Genomic DNA, 19,116 nt, shown 5'->3' with positions numbered 1-19,116 from the left:
CCACTGGAGCACCAGGGAACTCCTCGGTTTTTGTCTTTTTGTTCTTGTTGAGTTACAGAAGTTCTTTATATAGTCTGGATACTACGCCATCATTAGATATCTAATTCACAAGTATTTTTTCCCAGTCTGAGGGCTCGGTTCAGTTCAGTCGCTCAGTTGTTTCCTACTCTTTGCAACCCCATGGACCGTAGCATGCCAAGCTTCACTGTCCATCACCAGCTCCTAGAGTTTACCCAGACTGAGTCGGTGATGCCATCCAGCCATCTCATTCTCTGTCATCCCCTTTTCCTCCTGCCTTCGATCTTTCCCCACATCAGGGTCTTTTCAAATGAGTCAGCTCTTCGCATCAGGTAGCCAAAATATTGGAGTTTCAGCTTCAACATCAGTCCTTCCAATGAACACTCAGGACTGATCTCCTTTAGGATGGACTTGTTGGATATCCTTGCAGTCTAAGGGACCCTCTGAAGAGTCTTCTCCAACACCACAGTTCAAAAGCATCAATTCTTAAGCACTCAACTTTCTTTAGAGTCCATCTCTCACATCCATACATAGCTACTGGAAAAACCATAGCTTTGACTAGACAGACCTTTGTTGGCAAAGCAATGTCTCTGCTTTTTAATATGCTGTCTAGGTTGGTCATAGCTTTTCTTCCAAGGAGCCAGCATCTTTTAATTTCATGGCTGCAGTCACCATCTGCAGTGATTTTGGAGCTCCAAAATAAAGTCTCTCACTGTTTCCATTGTTTCCCTGTCTATTTGCCATGAACTGATGGGACCAGATGCCATGATCTACCCCATGAACGGTATGAAAATATCCAGTAAACCATGTTGTAAACTGACAGGCTGTCATTGAGGCTTTGTTGTTCCATTTACAGATCTCAGGCAGAGGAGATTTAGCATAATTCTTTGGGCCCTAGGATTTTTGAAATGATAAATGAACATTGGCTTCAACGTAAAGTCACCAGATGCGTTATCCTCTAAAGAAGAGAGTCAGTCAGTCTATCCTTTGAAGCTTTGAAGCCAGGCATTTTCTCCTCCTCTCTGTGAAAGTCAAAGATGGCATCTGTTTGAAAATCTGTCATTTAGTGTAGCTACTTTCATTCATCATCTTAGTTAGATCTTCTGGATAACTTGCTGCCGCTTCTCCTTCAGCATTTGCTGCTTCACCCTGCACTTTTATGTTGTGGAGATGGCTTCTTTCCTTAAACCTTATGAACCAGCCACTGGTAACTTTAAACTTTTCTTCTGCAACTTCCTCACCTCTCTCAGCCTTCAGAAAGTTGATCTGGATTATAGGCTTTGGCTTAAGGGAAAGTTGTGGCTGGCTTGATCTTGTATCCAACCATGAAACTTTCTTTATGTCAGTGGTAATATGGCTGTTTTGCTTTCTTATCATTCATGTGTTCACTGGAGTAGCACTTTTAATTTCCTTCAAGAACTTTTCTTTGCATTCACAACGTGGGTTAACTGGCACCAAGAAGCCTAACCTGTCTCAGCTTTCAACATGCCAGTGAGATTAAGCTCTCACTGAGCTTAATCATTTCTAGCTTGTGGTTTAAAATGAGAGACATGTGAGTATTCTTTTCACTAGACCACTCAGAGGTGATTGTAGGGTTATTAATTGGCTTAATTTCAATATTGTGTGTCTCAGGGAATAGAGAGACCCAGGGAGAGGGAGGGGTTTCCCTGGTGGCTCAAAGAGTAAAGAATCTGCCTGCAGTGCAGGAGACCTGGGTTCTGTTCCTGGGTTGGAAAGATCCCCTGGAGAAGGAAATAACAACCCACTCCAGTATTCTTGCCTGGAGAATTCCATGGACAGAGGACCCTGGCAGGCTATAGTCCATGGGGTCGCAAAGAATTGGACACAACTGAGCAACTCTTTCACTTTTTCAAGGCGAGGGAGAGAGATGGGAAATGGGTGGTCAGTGGAGCACTCAGAACATAGACAGTGTTTGTTGATTAAGTTTGTTATCGTATATGGGCGTAGTTTGTGGTGCTCCAAAACAGGTATAGTAGTGACATCAAAGATCACTGATCACCATAACAAATATAATAATGATGAAATATCATGAGAATTACCAAAATGTGACACAGAGACTCACATGAACTGAGTAAATGCTATTGGAAAAATGGCACCAATAGACTTGTTCAATGTGATGTTTATCTTAGTTACAGCAGTGATTCAGTAAACTTTTTACAGAAATAATTTGCACAGCTGGGCCAGCATTCTTGTAGAATTAAAAATGGAATTTCTTGGTCAAGTGGAATTGCCATTTAATTATTAATAGATCTTGTCAAGTTGCCCTTCACAAAAGTTACAGCAGTTTACAATCCCACCAACAGATGTTAAACAGTGCTGTTACCCAGTGTTAAAGAGAATATAGAGAATCCTCAGTATTTTTAATCTTTGTCAAATCTAATATGGTGAAAATATCTAATTTAAAAATCAGGTAGTTCTGTGATGTTTAGAAACCAACAATCCTCTGCCTATCTCTATTCATCCTTTATATATGTATGTAATGTATGCTATGCTATGCTAAGTCACTTCAGTTGTGTCTGACTCTGTGCGACCCCATAGACGGCAGCCCACCAGGATGCCCCATCCCTGCGATTCTCCAGGCAAGAACACTGGAGTGGGTTGCCATTTCCTTCTCCAATGCATGAAAGTGAAAAGTGAAAGTGAAGTCGTTTAGTCATGTCCGACCCTCAGCGACCCCATGGACTGCAGCCTTCCAGGCTCCTCCATCCATGGGATTTTCCAGGCAAGAGTACTGAGTGGGGTGCCATTGCCTTATAAATATAAATAAATAATATAAAATATATATATAAAAATATATATATAAAATTTTACTTTTGAACATGTATTGACATTCTGCCATGGAAAGTGGTGATTATCTTATACACTACGTCTATACCCATCACATACACACTTTTGCTCCTTCCAGTTTTTAGTAAATAAGTTTTCTCTATTTACATTATTGTGACATGTAAATGTTATTCACAGCTGAACCATGTGGTATGTTCAGTCACATTTCTTTCCTTGCTTAGGATTCTTTTAGAATGTTTCTTACTGATTTATAAGAGCTTTTTGTATGTTAGGAATAAGCATTTTGACATATGTGTTGCAATCTGTTTCCCCAGATTGCTTTGATTTTATTTTTAGGATTGGTACTTTATAGATTAGATTTTTGAACCATCCTGTGGACTGAGGATTCTATTCCTTGCTGTTCTATTTGGATATCCCATCTTGTTATTCCTTGTTTTCCATCCTGGGGCATCTAAAATCTAAAGTTCTTCTCCGTGCCTAAACAGATTTTAGGTACTTGCTATAGCTATAGGTTTACAGTTCAAACTGTGGTGATTAATAATGGTTAAAACTGATACAACATGGTAGAGCAACTATACTCCAAAAAAAATTAATTAAAAAATTCATTTGCTACTCAGATCTATGTGAAAAGTAAATTTTGTTATTTCAAAAAAAAAACAACCCAAAATACACATATTAAGCACAGTAAAATGTCTGTGGAGTAAGGAATGGGAATAAACAAGAATCAAAACAACTCTTTTGAGAATGTTGTGCAAAGGTGAAGCTCTCGGATTGTTGTTGAGTAGTGGAAACATGAGCTGTTTGAGGTTAGCTGTCAGAGCTTCACAGAAAATGCTTCTCAGGGCATGCCAAGAAATGATGGAATTAATTGATAAGGCTCTGTTTCTCTCCAACTGAATGAAATTTTCTATTCTTTACTAGTGCTGGTTGGTGGCCCAGCCTTCCATCAGGCACCCATGACCGCTAAGTAGATAAACACTAGCTCTGTTCTCCTAGACGAGGTTTCTCAGTAGGGAGCATATTAACATTTTGGCCAGATGATTCTTTATTTTTTTCGGGGGCTGTGAGGTGCATCATGGGATGTTGAGCACCAGCCCTGATTTCTACCTAGAATCTCCTCCCTCTGATTGTGACAACCGAAACTATCTCCAGACATTGTCAGGTGTCCCTTGGGGAGAAAATTCATCCATAATGAGAAACACTGTCCTAGACTCTGGAACCTAGAGCGGCACGGATGTTGCCAGCCATGAGGCTGATTATGAGTGAGTATGCCAATCTACTGGTTTCACTGTGAAGATTATCAGACTTCTTTCTGTAATATAGGAGTTCAAAGAAAAGAAATTTTAGATTAAAAGAAGAGTCTAAATTAACTGCTCTTGGGAACAAGCAATCCTGCTGTTTTCTGTATTTAAATTTCAGGTACTGTTCTTTTCAGTACCAGCAACAACTATAATACCACCTTACACTGCTTTATAGTTTTGAATTTGTTGATTAAAAACAAAATACTTTTCTCATCTGCTATTGCTTTGGAACCTCACAACAAATAGCTTTTATAAGATAGGATAGGGGTTTGTCTCCATTTTTCAGATTAGGAAACTGAAGTGAAAAATCCAGATGTAATTTGCCAGGAGCACATGACCATCATATTGGAGTGCCGGATGTAAAATCTGGTACTTGGTTAAGTGCTCTTTCCATAGAGTACTCAACCATTTTTTTAGGTTTCCAAAAGTTTCAGGAGATTGTTGACATTTCTGCCATAGTCATTTCTGTTTTTAACCCCCTCCCTGCCCTGGGTTTTCCTTTAATGACTTTTGCCCATGTCCTCTTCTTGAATTTCAGTATTTTCACAACCATCCCCACTTTGGTCTATGTTATTTTGCCTCCTCAGGGTTCTCGCTAACTTGGTGACCAGTGCTGGGAGGCAGGACTCAGGAGACAGAAGATCTGGGTTGGAAGCCTAGCCCAGGACTTGATGTTTGGTTTCTCTGTAACTCAGTTTTCATCATCTATTCAGAGTCTAATCTTACTTGCTCCTTAGCTCCCTCAGGGATGTTAGGGGAAGGAGTAAGCCTATGCCTGGAAAAGTATCTATCCTATTTTTAAAGATCTCCAAGGAGAAGCTTTCATCATCCCTGTCTGTTACCAAATATAGTATCTTTTCAGACTCCTGTCTCCTGAACTGCTATTCCCTCCTGGAATGGATGAGTGGCAAAATCTCCTACCTGGAAATCTTTAAAGTACTATAGATTTTTCTCAGACCGAGACAATAAGAGGGTCAGTAGAATGTGGCTAGAGAATGCTGACTAAGATGGTAAAGGGTTGTAATCCACTTTCTGTGAGAAAAACTTTTCTCCCCAGAATATAATTAAAAACTCCTAAGTGTGATCAGCCTTCTCTGAGCCTTACCTACCTCTTTAGGCTCATTTCTCACACCTCCCTCAGGTACCTGTGTACTCTCTCAAGGATACCTTGTTCTTGCGTCATGATGCCTTTCTCCATCTGCACCTGTTGGACCACCCAGGACAGAGATGATAATTCCTCCACGTTGGGTGGGGCACTTCTGCTCTGCTTTCTTGGCCACCAGGACCTGCTTATAGCACTTATACTGCATTATCGGAGAAGGCAATGGCACCCCACTCCAGTACTCTTGCCTGGAAAATCCCATGGACGGAGGAGCCTGGTGGGCTGTAGTCCATGGGGTCACTAAGAGTCGGACACAACTGAGCGACTTCACTTTCACTTTTCACTTTCATGCATTGGAGAAGGAAGTGGCAACCCACTCCAGTGTTCTTGCCTGGAGAATCCCAGGGATGGGGGAGCCTGATGGGCTGCCGTCTATGGGGTCGCACAGAGTCAGACATGACTAAAGCGACTTAGCAGCAGCAGCATACTGCATTATGGTTATTTCTCCTCAGTAGACTTCTCCTTGAGAAGCTTTTGTTTATCAACTCTGAATTCCCCAGTCCTTAGCCTGGTGTCCGGTAAATGCCCAGCAAGTGTTTGTTAAATGACTGCTTGAGTGACTTTTACCTGAAGAGGAGAAGACTTGAGGGAAAAAGACATAATTCGGGGTATTAGGAAAGTAGGCATAAGCAATAGGGAGTAAATATACTCTGCACTTCTCTGAGGGACAAGAATTTGACCCAGAGGCATAAGGTAGACAAAGGCAGGTTTTTTCAGGTCAGCAATAGGAAAGAACTATCTAGCACATCTTTTGTCACTGGAATATCTGCTTCTTATGATAAGGTTGACCATTTTCCAGGGGTGTGGTAGGAGGTAATTGCCAACCCAGTTTTTGCTCTTTGTAATATTCTAGCAATACTTGGGGTCTTACCAGGTCACAGAAACCATGCTGACTATATCTGCTTGCTGGGCTTCTGAATGATCTTCAGATAATAGCCACGCCTTCCTTTAGTTTTATCCAGGCCTGTTATCCCAGCATCTTCAGCTGTTTGTTATGTGATTTGGTTTCCAAACCCTTTGTAATCCTGGCTACTCTGTTATGGTCATGTTTATTTATCAGTGTTCTTTGTACATTGTGGACCTAAAACCAGATCTCAGGGCCGAAGGATTCTTTGACAGAGCAGAGAACGGTAGAGCTACTTGCTCCTTCATTCAGGGTTTACTCTTAGTTCAGTAGCATGGTGTTGCCTTGGCTTTTGGATAATGATCCTGTTGGCATATATTCCCTGGCAATTTGTAGTCAGGTGAAACCCCTAGATCTCTTTCATGTGAGCAGCTCCTTCCCCGTCCTATACTTGGGTAGTTGGTGAAGTTTCAGCCTGAGGTTTTGGTTCTTCATTTCAGCTTACTAGATCACAGAATGGTAGATCTAGAAGAACTGTAGGAATGAGCTTCATTCATTTTGGATCTTGTTTCTATTTTCCATGTTCACTGTGTTGCTCCTCTCTCCTTTCTCCCAAGCTTTGTGTTGCTCACAGTTTGATAAGCAGATCCTTTGTATTTTCATCTGAATCATTCATGACAGTATTGATCAGAGCTGTGGAGCATATCCCAGACCTTCTTCCGGTTGACCTCTGTCCATTTATCAGCATTTTTTTTTCAAGCTGATTCAAGCTATGAGTCTCTTACTTTGTTGTGCTACCTGGACTTGTAGTTTTCATATCATTCTTGGTATTCCTCTGCAGTCAAGCATAGTAGGTGATCTCTATCCCCACAACACAGGCAAATAAGAAGTGATGAGAATCCTGAAAGTCAGATGTGCCTCTGGCAAGGGAGCTAGTGTCCAGAGAAGGATGTAATCTGGCAGCTCTTTTTTGTTTTCATGAATTACAGTTTCTGAGATGAAAGAAATCTAAACAAAGTCCATTTGAATAAGGGCTAGCTAACTCTTCCTGTAGCATCTAACATTATCATGTCAACTGTGTAGTCTTGTGGAGAAGCTGAGATTGTTCCTCAGTAAATGTTTGCTGAAAGAATCAGTAAGTCAGTTTCAGGCTGGTCTTCACTTCAGCTTCATATTTGCAGATTCAGGGAAAGAGGATGAATGGCTTTCACACATACATGTGCACTTGCACACACACACACACACACGCACGCACACACACCATAATGAAACGACACACACATGCACAAACACCATAATGAAACTCCTTCAGAACCAGCTTCGCTTGTGGCTTCCTTTGTGACTCAGCTGGTAAAGAATCCGCCTGCAATGTGGGAGACCTGGGTTCGATCCCTGGGCTGGGAAGATCCCCTGGAGAAGGGAAAGGCTACCCACTCCAGTGTTCTGGCCTGGAGAATTCCATGGACTGTATAGTCCATGGGGTAGCAAAGAGTCAGACACGACTGAGCGACTTTCACTCTCATGTTTCAGAACCAGCCAGAGCACTGCCATTTCTGGCCAGTCTCCCCTTGACAGCTTCTGCCAGCACTGCTGCATCTCTCTGAACTCCCATATCAGTGCTTGATGCTTTGCATGACCGCCCAGTTCCTGCATTTACGTCTTATTACCCCAGATTCTGGAGGAGAAGTTAGGGCCACGGCTTCCCCTTGTTTTGTGCCTTTCATGGCATCAGGTATAAGCATTTGGTTAAACAAACTGTTGAACCGGAGTATTGCCACCAGATGGCACCAGAGTCCCTGCCATTAGTCTTGAGAATTTTGAGTAACTTTCAGCCATTTATTGCCAAGCTAGCCATTAAAAATGCCTTCAACTTAATTTATTAAGCAGAATGCCAGTAGATACTACAGTAGACACAAATAAATTAACCAGGCAGAATTGTAACTTACCATTTTCCCCATGGTAAACTGTTGTGTTCACCCAGCCCCTCTGCCTGCCCCTTGTCGGGCACTGGGCTCTCACCCCAGCAGCTGCTTTCAAGGCCCTGAACATAATCTGGCTTTCAAACTTCCCTGGCAGAGAATGTCTTGATACCTCACCACTTTTAATATGTTGATTATTTTAGTTACCTCATTGCAATCTTTGCTCCCTTATATATGTGACTTTATGAATTTTCGATCATGTGAAGCCATTGTAAGAGTTCTCATTTCTTTAAGCAACTGTGCTTACTATACAGCTGTGCTTATGGTTTTATACACATTGTTGCCATTGAAATATTTTTGTTTTTAGTCACTCATTCATGTCTGACTCTGTAACTTCGTGGATTCTGCAACTTCCAGACTCCTCTACCTATAGGATTTTCCAGGCAAGAATACTGGAGTGGGTTGCTATTTCCTTCTCCAGGGGATCTTCCCAACCCAGGAATTGAACCCATGTCTTCTGCGTTGCAGGCTGATTCTTTACCATCGAGCCACCTGGAAAGCTGACATTGAAATAAAAGAGCTATCATATTGAATCCTTACATTGTATTTATTACATTACTTGTATTGAATGCTTGCCTTGTTGGGTACTGTTCTGAAAGTTTTCCATGCGTTAACACATAATCTGTATAGCCTAATGGAGTAGATACTCTTAACCTCATTTATACTTTAAAAAACTGATGCTATCAGAGCTGAGTGACTTGCCTAGGTAACAGTAAGTAGCTATATTGGGATTCATATCTAGATATCTTTAATTCTAAAGTCGCTAGTCATTTCATTGTATTACATCATTCTACTGTGTCCACTTGATCTTTAATGATTTTTTCTTCTTTAGAAAGGGTCTAAAGTTTTATTGAGTCATTAAATAAGGATTTGATCTATGTTATTTGCCTGCTGCTAGACTGTTAGCTCCTTGAGGACAGGAACTAGAAGTCATGTTTATTTTTCTTCCCATCAAATGCGCAGTAAATACTTGATGGATGAGTGAGAGTGCACACTGCCTTCACTCTCCCAGGGAGTCTGCGATACAAGGCTCAGATAAGGTCTAACAGAACCTTAGTGTGCTAGAACTTAAAGGGCTTTGAGAATCAAGTCAAACCCTCCTTGGGGTGACCTAATGATTTGGAGGCAGATCAGAACTAGAATCCAGGTTTGCTGGGCTTCTACCAGGACATCTGTTTTGAAGAACCTAAAGTGAAAGTCGCTCAGTCGTGTCCGACTCTTTGCAACCCCATGGACTGTGGCCTGCCAGGCTCCTCTGATCATGGAATTCTCCAGGCAAGAATACTGGAGTGGGTTGCCATTTCCTTCTCCAGGGTATCTTCTTGACCCAGGAATCGAACGCAGGTCTCCTGCATTGCAGGCAGATTCTTTACCAACTGAGAGCTATGAGGGAAGCCCAGACTTACTCCTAACTATGTCTTTCTTCCACTGCAAATAAAATCCAGTTCCTAACCCAAAATATGCATAGCTACAGCTCATGTGGGGATAATTATCTTGACTTGCTTTCTACCCACCCCTTCCCCACCAGAACATGCTATTGGTAATGGGGAGTGGGAAAGAGGCTGTGAGGGCAGGCTGGTTGTTGTTATGTAAAGAGCCAAGTTTTTGGAAAAGCTGGAAGTAGACAAGAATTCCTGTTCTTTCTTAGAGAAAACATATGTGACTGGACCATGTGATTGAATTCTTCTCAAGTCTCTGGGCCTACTGCTTTATAAACACCTGCATGAGCCTGTCAGAGTAAATGATGTGAAGGCTGAAGACCATGCAGCCCTTCTTTGCACACCCACCTTCATCTACCCACTTTTAGTGTCAGGATTCTAGTTGCCTTATCCCCTAGTTTAAATATTTTAGAATGCTTCATTCAAGGAGTCAGCTGCAGGTTCCTGTACAGTGGAACTGGTCCTGAGGTTGCATTGTTCACTGAGCAGTGGGCAGACAGCACTAGAGGCTCTAAGGCAAAGTGGCTGATCACCATTTTCTCCCTCTGTCTCTTGCTCTCTTTTAAAATATATAAATAACACTAAAAAACTAAAGCTTTTTCTTGTCTATAAAAGAGTAGTAGCTACAACTAAAAAGATGCTTTAAGCTGCACTATCCAATCTGATGTAGCAGTAGAACTCCTGAAATGTGACTGGTCTCTTTTGAGATATATTGTAAATATAAAACATCGGATTTTAAAACCTTATTACAAAAAAAAAAGAGTAAAATGTTTCATGGGTAGTTTATATTGAATACGTGTCAAAAGGGTAATATTTTAGATGTATTGGGTTAAATAAAATATATTATTAAAATTAAGATCATCTGTGTCTCTTTACTTTTTTAAAGCATAGCTATTATAAAACTTAAAATTACACATATGACTCATGTTATATTTGGACTAGGCAGCACTAGTCTAGAAATCCTCAAGAGTAAATATTTTCTCAAAAGTTTTCTCTTCTGTGAAACTTTAGGATGCTAGCTGCTATTGTCCTCTCTATACCCACCCCACCTTTTATAAAAATATATTCTTTCATTTCATTTAATACCAGGAAGAAAGCGTCTAAGTGCCAATTATCTTTTTTATACCTGCTGCTCACCTGAGAAGAGTGCCATCTAGTGACAGTTGGGTGGTTGGGGAAGGAGTTAGAAGACTTGGGGAAGCAGAAGACTGGTGTTGGTCCCAGTTTCTGACTTAGAATCATTTTATACATTTGGAACACCTTAGCTAACAAGTCTGAGGTGGAAGGAGGGAAAGTAAAATAGATACTCTTATAACAGAATTGTGCCTCTCTCTTAAGGTTCTAGTCTAGCTTTCCCCTCAGTTATCTAAATTCATTGAGGCTCTGTCATGGGCCAGAGTATGGCCTTGTCACTGCTCTCAAGGAGCTTACAATAAGGTAGAGGATGAATTCGAACCTAGCCTCATACTCTAGATAAGCACTGTAATGATGGTAGAAAGGAAAATGCTTTTGGAGCATTGGGAAATCGTGACTTATTCTGCCTAGCAAGGAGACTGAAGGCTTCATGTGTCTCTCATGTGGTACTCTCAGGCTGAAAGGCAGGTGGGAAGGATGTTTTAGTCTCAGAGCGGAACACCTTGACTGCAGTCATGGGGAGTGGTAGAAGATGGTCCTGAAACAGTCGTTTGGAGCTCCATTGTGGGAGATATGACTGTCTAAGGATGTTAGATCTTATCTATAGAAAGGGGGACCTCAGAGGGTTCTAAGCAGTGGAGTGACATGTTCACTGGGAACATGTTCCTGGGAAGGATAAATTGGAACAGAGACATTGAATTCAGGGAGACTTAATGAGGTCATGGTCAGCCAGGTAAGAGACAGCAAGGGCTCAAATGGAAAGGAAAGAGTAGGTACAATGAACAGTTGGGTGGGGGAAAAGGTTGGTGTCAAGCATGGTCCCAGGGTTTCTAACTTGGGTCACTAGGAAGTGCTTTTATCCAAAACTGGAAGCACAGAGAGAGGATCAGGCTAAAATGGAACACAAAAGACATGCTCTGGATTTGTGGATGGAGCTGCAGAGGAAGCTGGCTAGAGCTGAAGTGCTTATGTTTGTGTTTCAGATGGTGACCCTCTTTCAGATGTGGGTTGTTCCCCTCTATTTCACAGTGAAGCTGCACTGGTGGAGGTTCCTAGTGATCTGGGTCTTGTTCTCCGCTGTCACAGCCTTTGTCACCTTCCGAGCCACCCGAAAACCACTAGTCCAGACAACCCCAAGGTGAGAATTTAGCTAGTGCGTAGTGGGAAGGAGCAAAGTTTCCTGAAACTAATGGGTTGGGATGCATGGGAGGTGGGTGGGCTTAAACTGGAAAAAAAAAATTGCAGTTTTTATCTGCCAAGATTACTTGGCACACAGCCCCACCAAAACAAGCTGATTGGGAGATCTCCTGCCCCATTCACAGAATAAAACCCCCCAAATAGTTCCCTGTAGCTTACCTTACGATTTACATCAAGGTCTGTTTATATTAAAAGCTAACAATATAAGTAAGCAAATCCTGGTCCTCATGGTCTCATTTTAAGTGTTGTTTTCTTCTGTGAACTCTTCTCTGATCTCTAAGTAGATTTTCTGTCACATTCTCTTCCTAGTGCCCTGTAGCTTTCCTTCATAGAACTTAATCACAGTTTATGACTAAATATTATTTTAAGTGTCTGTCTCCCCCACTAACTAACTGTGAGATCAGGAGCCACATCCATGTTGTTTGTCACTGTATATCCAGGCTCTGCCAAAGGGCCTGGCACATAGTAGCCTATTCTGAATTTTTGTTGAATGAATGAATCTCAGTAAATTTAAACTGGAGAATTATAACAAACAATACTTCCTTCTTTGGTCACAAAGCAGCCCCTTCCTGTATAATTCTTTGTATTTCCAAATGCATTTCTCATCTGATCCTCCCAACCAGCTTGTGAGGTCATTTATATCTATGCTTGACAGAAAAAAAAAGAGAGAGAGAGATTTTCTCGTTCATTCATTCAACAAGCACCTGCTCTGTGTCAGGCCCTGTGCTGAGTGCTGGGGATACAGAGCTGAATAAGATATGGTCCCTGCCCTCAAGGAGTACTCGTTTTAATGGAGGAGATGGACAAGAAAGCAGCTGTTTCAGTGCAGTTGGTAAGTGCTGTGAGACACGTGTGCAGGTCTAGGAGAGCCTAACAGAGGAACTGGCCAGTCTCAGAGTTGTGACTACCTGATCCAGAGACCTCCAACTTGAAACTTACTCTTTTTCCCATGCTTCTTATGTTCTACTTTACTGCCAGCCTTTTCTTGGCCTTCTATTATTCTACATGTTTGTTTTATTCTACAAAATAAAGTTTACTTACAAGGTGAAGTCAGTGATCCAGAACCACCTCTCTGGCTATGGTAGTTTGTTGTTATGGAGAAGGAAATGGCAACCCACTCCAGTACTCTTGCCTGGAAAATCCCATGGACAGAGGAGCCTGGTAGGCTACAGTCCGTGGAGTGGCTAAGAGTCAGCACGACTGAGCGACCTCACTTTCACTTTTCACTTTCATGCATTGGAGAAGGAAATGGCAACCCACTCCAATATTCTTGCCTGGAGAGTCCCAGGGATGGAGGAGCCTGGTGGGCTGCCGTCTATGGAGTCGCACAGAGTCGGACACAACTGAAATGACTCAGCAGCAGCAGCAGTTTGTTGTTACTGTTGTTTAGTTGCTAAGTCGTGTCTGACTCTTTTGTGAGCCCATGGACTTCAGCCCACCAGGCTCCTCTGTCCATGGGATTTCCCAATCAAAAATAACTGGAGTGGGTTTCAATTTCATTCTCCTAGGGATCTTCCCTACACAGGGATCAAACCTGCATCTCCTACTTGGCAGGAAGGTTCTTTACCACTGGGCCACCTGGAAAGTCTCCTACAGTAAAAGCCATTATAAAATATATAGGCTCTGGAGCCAGATGGATGTGGATTGGAAACCCCCAGCCCTGCCATTTGTTAATTATATGACCCATATGACTGCATGTTTCTCAGCCTTGAATTCTTTATCCCTAAAAAATGTGATAATAATTGCTACTTCATATAGGGTAATATGAAGAAAGTGTAATAAAGCATGTTAAGCATCATCAGGTAATTTAAATATATTAGCTAAATGACTGAAAATATGTTTTTAACATGAGAGGTTTTCAATGATTAACAACTAGCATTCAATAATGCTTTACAGTTTCAAAGCACTTTCATAAACATCCACATTTATTTTTGCAGCATTTATTGACCATATATTTTATACACTAGGAAGTGGGCTATATACAATCCAGTGAGAAAGGTAGTAAGGGGTTCCTGTTTTAGGACTTAATAAACTTCTCTCAAGTTAATATGACTTATCTGGGGTTACTTAATCCACGTTCCTCCTAAAATGCCATATCCTTTCCGCTGTGTCTCACTCCCAGCTGATCATTGCAAACTCTGGATGGTGGAGCTTCTGTGGTCTTTGAAGGTGGACACTGCAAGGTGTTTGGGTCCCTTTGCTAACCTGAGAAGTCATTACACCCTTGCTTAGCCACAGCAGGGAGGCCCAAGCAGGGACCTTGAGCATCTTCCCTGAGGCCCATTAGAGTGACACTAACCTTGTTGGCTCTCAATAGCTAGACAGATTTGCTGAGTTGCTCTTTAGCTCTCCTCGCCAGTAGAACGGTGACCCATGATATAAGGGACCTATGTCCACAGCATTTAAAAGGCTCTGGTACATTCTGGGAACCATCTTTCCTCTCCGAACCTACTTGCAGTCAACCAACCAGATTCCATACTTCTATTCATTGAATCCTAGGGAGCATGGCTCTTTTAGGAGAATCTCATACCCCCATCAAACCCCCACTCCCCAACCCACACCACTGTCACACACACACACACATCCAAATAAAGGTATTCTTCGAGTGCCTCCTTCCTTATCCCTTCTCTTCCAAGGGGGAAAAAATTCAGAAGCGAACTCATTAGACATCATTCATTTTGTTATTGTTCTGTGGGTTAGAACAAAGCAGTATTCAGATTAACCATGCCCAGTTACAAAAGCCTGTAGCTAATTCTACCTCTTATTCATTTTTCCTTGAATCCTCTTTCCTGGCAAGAATACCTGTTTCCTTCTGAGCATAGCTGTAGTTACTGATTTTCACTTCCTTATCCAGCTAACCTAAATTTGAGATGACATAGTTGTCTGAGGTTAGGCAGGCATTCTTTGATGTTGAAACCTCCTTTTTAAAAAAAAAAAAAAAAAAACTGAAGGATAATTGCTTTACAGAATTTTGTTTTCTGTCAAACATCAACATGAATCAGCCATAGGCATACATTTATGCCCTCCCTCTTGAACCTCCCTCCCATCTCCCTCCCCATCCCACTCCTCTAGGTTGATACAGAGCCCTTGTTTGGGTTTTCTGAGACATACATCAAATTCCTGTTGGCTATCTATTTTACATATGTTGAAACCTCCTTTTAATGCTCCCTTTTCTTCCCTTGGTTTGAGACCAGGAAAATATAAATACCAAAATACAAATACAAAATACCTCCCGGGTATGTGGAGGTGTTTTGCAATTGAGGGAGTGATCAGCCATGTATAGTAACTGAAGTTGCTCAATATAAGTCTTAGGCAAAGAGCCTGATGTCCCCATTGATGTGAGAGAAAGGAATTCTGGTGATGCAGAGGCTCTTAGGCCAGTGTTTCTGGGTCAGCATTACTAATTTTTTCTCCTTTCTCCAGGTTGGTTTATAAGTGGTTCTTGCTGATCTATAAAATCAGCTATGCCACTGGCATCGTTGGCTACATGGCTGTCATGTTTACCCTCTTTGGTCTTAACTTATTATTCAAGTGAGTACCCTTTGCTTTTGTTTTTGCTGGTGTTTGGGGAGAAGGGACTGGTGAGATGTGCCTTTGTTCCTGGGACAAGTCCTGAGTATTAGCGAGAGGAACATGGCACTCAGGATAGGCGACTTGGGCTGTGGAGGATGGGAGGATGGGTGGCCCCTCTATGATTTTGTGCTGGTACAGAGAAAGGAATGTCTGGATAATACAGAGTTAAGAGTCTCAAATCATTGGTTGTACTTTCTAAGAATTTATATTTTAATGGAAAAGTATAATAACAAAAATAAGCATAATAATGATTATAATAATAATAATGATTATACCCGTAACTCCATCACCCCAACAGAACCATTTTCCTTTTCCATGTGTGTATCGTTTCTTACAGCATCCACTCTACCTTAGTGGTCTTATGTTCAAGGAGAGTAGGAGTTGGCAAACTACGTCCTATGGGCCAAATTGACCTGCCTTCGATTTTTATAAAATAAAACATTTCTGCTGAAACACTCATTTGTTTACACATTGCCTGTTGTTGTTTTTGCAGTAAAACAGCAGAGTTGAATAATTGTGGCAGAGACTTGTAGGGCCATAAACCTAAAATACTTACAATTTGGACCTTTACAGACAAAGTTTGCTGACCCCAGGCTAGACAGTTGAACTCATGGAACGGTTGGTTGCACCTGGCAGCAGATGCACCTAGAAAGATACAAGACCAGAAATAATAAGGCAGTGCCTGCTGGAGTCCTTCCAGTAGTCCCAGGGCTGAGATGTGAGGGAATGAGACCACGCATATGAGTGTGGGAGCCACCCAGGCCCAGAAGCTGCACTTCTCCAAGGAACACATCAGGTTTAAAACTTCCTGGATCCAGATACTGTGTTCTAATCGCAGATCAGGTTTAACATAAGCATTGTTGCTTTGTAACACAGCTGACATTCTGCTTTTAAGAGATTTCTCAGGAGACAGAATTAACCTATGGACTTCTACATCTTGCTCCACTGTTGGGCATGTAGGTTGTTTTTCAGTGTACTGCTGCCACGGATAACATTGCCGAGTTGCTTCCTAAGGATACACGACTAGGAGTGGGATTCTGGCTTTTCCTATTGTCATAAGCTTTCCGAAAGATCTGATTCAGCATACAGGTCCCCTCCCACGCCCCTGCTCATTAGATTGAAAGCCAGATAATCCTGTCCTGGACTCTGGGACAATGATTATAACAATGATAATGACTCTGGGACTGGAGGGTACAAAAAGTAGGGCAGAAAAGGGTAGAAATATGGTTTCCTGGCTGAGGGAATGGGGGCTGTAGGCTGTGGGTCGTGAGGAATTCTAAGCCTGGGACAGTGCGTTGAAGCTAGAGATTTAGGATTAAAATTTAAATTCATGACCACTGACCTCTTCCCCAAACTGAGTACGCTGTAGGCAGGAGTTTCTGATACTGAAAGATGTCAGTCCTACTTTATATAGTGAGAGGACAACCACGGAATTCTTCCTTCCAGGTGTAGTACAGGCTGAAAGAATAAACAGGTGCCACAGATCTTTATAGGAATTTATCAGTGAAGAGTCATCAGTTCTCATCAAAGAAAACCCAGGTATTTCCAGATAGCTTCCTAACCTTTGTGATTAAAAAAGTAAAAACCAAGATTCTCCTTGTTTTATGTTATGTTTTTAAAGGTATTTACTCTAGAATTATAATTTCTACTTTGATAAACTACATAAGGAGGAAAATATACTTGAGAATCTTGACCATTTTTATGATGCTAATTAGTTAATTGGTATAAGACCATGATATCAAATTAGTATGTTAAATATTACAAGCTTGGTGGGCAAATTCAACTTTCTGAGATAAATGTAATTTACATTCTTAAGTGAATACATTCAGTTCTTCCTACAAATGTTTTAACAAAGATAGTTTTCTTTAATAAACATTTAAAGACTCAAGTTTGCAAATTATTGGTCCGTGAAATCACTAAAACAAGCTTCCTAATACAGGCATGTTGTCCTTAGTAAGAAGACTTGAACCAAAATTTAACTTTGGTGACATGATACAGAATATGTGTAGTTGCAACTTAAAAATTGTATGTAACGGGTATGTGTATATTTACTAACCGTATCTTTCTTTTCTAAAGCTGTGGTTAGAAAGCTTTTTTTTTGTAAAAGGCCAAGTATTTTCGGTTTCATGGGACAAAAGGCAAGATTTAGGATGGTTTCTAGGTATTTACATAACAAGAGAGAAAAACGCCTCCCTGCCCCATATATTTGTCTGGGTGAACTGTCTCAGATGGTGGGCGTTCTTTGTGTCCACTTGCCATCAGGTGAAACATTCTCTAAAGGAGGGGCCTGATGGGGGTGGGTGAGCACTGGGATCAGTTTCAGTCTGCTCCTGTGACACCCAGAACCTGCTGTGCTCTTCCCTCCTTTTGGAGGGCTTGGCCATTTCAATTTAGGCAACTTGCTGGAGGAGAGGCAATTCATTAGTGAGTTGCTGACTTCCAGACCGAAAATCCCACTGTTTGGTGTGTAGTGGTTGCCAGTGGTGGAGTCCCCAATGTGTAAATGCGAACCAGAACAGAGCCTAGGCTGCTGCAAGGCATGGTCATCAGTCACAGGAGGCAGGCACTGGAAACCCTGTGAGGAAATGGGCAGAAGGGGATACTCTGTCTTGGTCTTCACAGCTTCCAGTCCTAGCCTGTCAGGAGGTGCCCACAGACCATATGCAATCAGGTTGGACTTGGTTTTAGTTTGTCAATACTTGCTCTACTCTTGAGGCTTCCAATTTTAGGTGCTGTCTTATGTGTCCCAGGGTAGTAATGCAAAGCAAGTGCATCTCAGGGCAAGTCTTACAGGCCATACTGCTTCCCTTACAGGATCAAACCTGAAGATGCTATGGACTTTGGCATTTCTCTCCTCTTCTATGGCCTCTACTATGGTGTTCTTGAGCGGGACTTTGCAGAAATGTGTGCAGACTACATGGCATCGACCATAGGGGTGAGTTCACCTGGGCTTTTATTACTGCCTCCTGCCATCTTCAAAGAGTTCAGGATAGCATCACTTGTTTGATGGAAGAGATAAGCCTTACAAAATCCTTCAAGATGTGAGTGGTTATATATGGAGATTTCCTCTTTAAAATTTGGAAAGCTGGATCTCAGAGGTACCCCGGAATTTTTAACTCTAAGCCATAAGGTAAAAATCACTTTACCCTACAGGAAGTTGAGAGTCACTCAACAGATAATTATTTAATGTCTCCTGTGTCCTTAAGCACATCTAATGTGCTTAGATTAGAAAGGTGTACAAAAATAAACTTGAGTATTGCCCAAATGGAGTTTATTGTCGAGAGAGATGGGTATTAATTTAAAACACCAATAAATTATATATGATACATTCATTATATATTCATAATAATATATTATGAAATTATATTATTAGAAATTGTAACTAATAAATATTATCAAGGGATATTCATGATACTATTAACAAATACATCATTTGACCTAGTCTTGCGGCTCAACGGTGCCTTCCCTGATGTGACTTTTGAGCTGACCTGAACAATGAGTGGGAGTTAACCAGATGAAGTGAAAAGTGAAGTGTGTACCAGGTAGAGGAAATAGCATGTATAAGAGGCCTGTAGTGGGAGAAAAGGTGAGAACTTTGAGGAACTAAGGCTAACGTGGTTGTGGGGCTGAATTATAGTGGAAGTGTCTAGAGAAATAAAGG

At 41.5% G+C, this 19,116-nt stretch overlaps 1 protein-coding gene across 4 annotated transcripts in view; it reads left to right on the top strand.

Annotated features, from left to right (window-relative positions):
- Positions 1–19,116, top strand: part of RNF121 (ring finger protein 121) — a 79,712-nt gene that overhangs the window by 43,515 nt on the left and 17,081 nt on the right. For all 4 annotated transcript variants that reach the window (XM_006064731.4, XM_006064733.4, XM_006064732.4 and 1 more), the window contains 3 exons: positions 11,669–11,823; positions 15,306–15,413; positions 18,270–18,390. In XM_006064731.4, coding sequence (XP_006064793.1) covers positions 11,669–11,823; positions 15,306–15,413; positions 18,270–18,390 — 384 coding nt within the window. The remainder of the gene's footprint in view (positions 1–11,668; positions 11,824–15,305; positions 15,414–18,269; positions 18,391–19,116) is intronic.

The sequence above is a fragment of the Bubalus bubalis genome, chromosome 16 (assembly GCF_019923935.1).
Source record: "Bubalus bubalis isolate 160015118507 breed Murrah chromosome 16, NDDB_SH_1, whole genome shotgun sequence".
NCBI classification, from domain to species: Eukaryota; Metazoa; Chordata; class Mammalia; order Artiodactyla; family Bovidae; genus Bubalus; species Bubalus bubalis.
The sequence above is the reverse complement of the archived record's forward strand: the minus strand, read 5'-3'. Positions and strand labels throughout refer to the sequence as shown.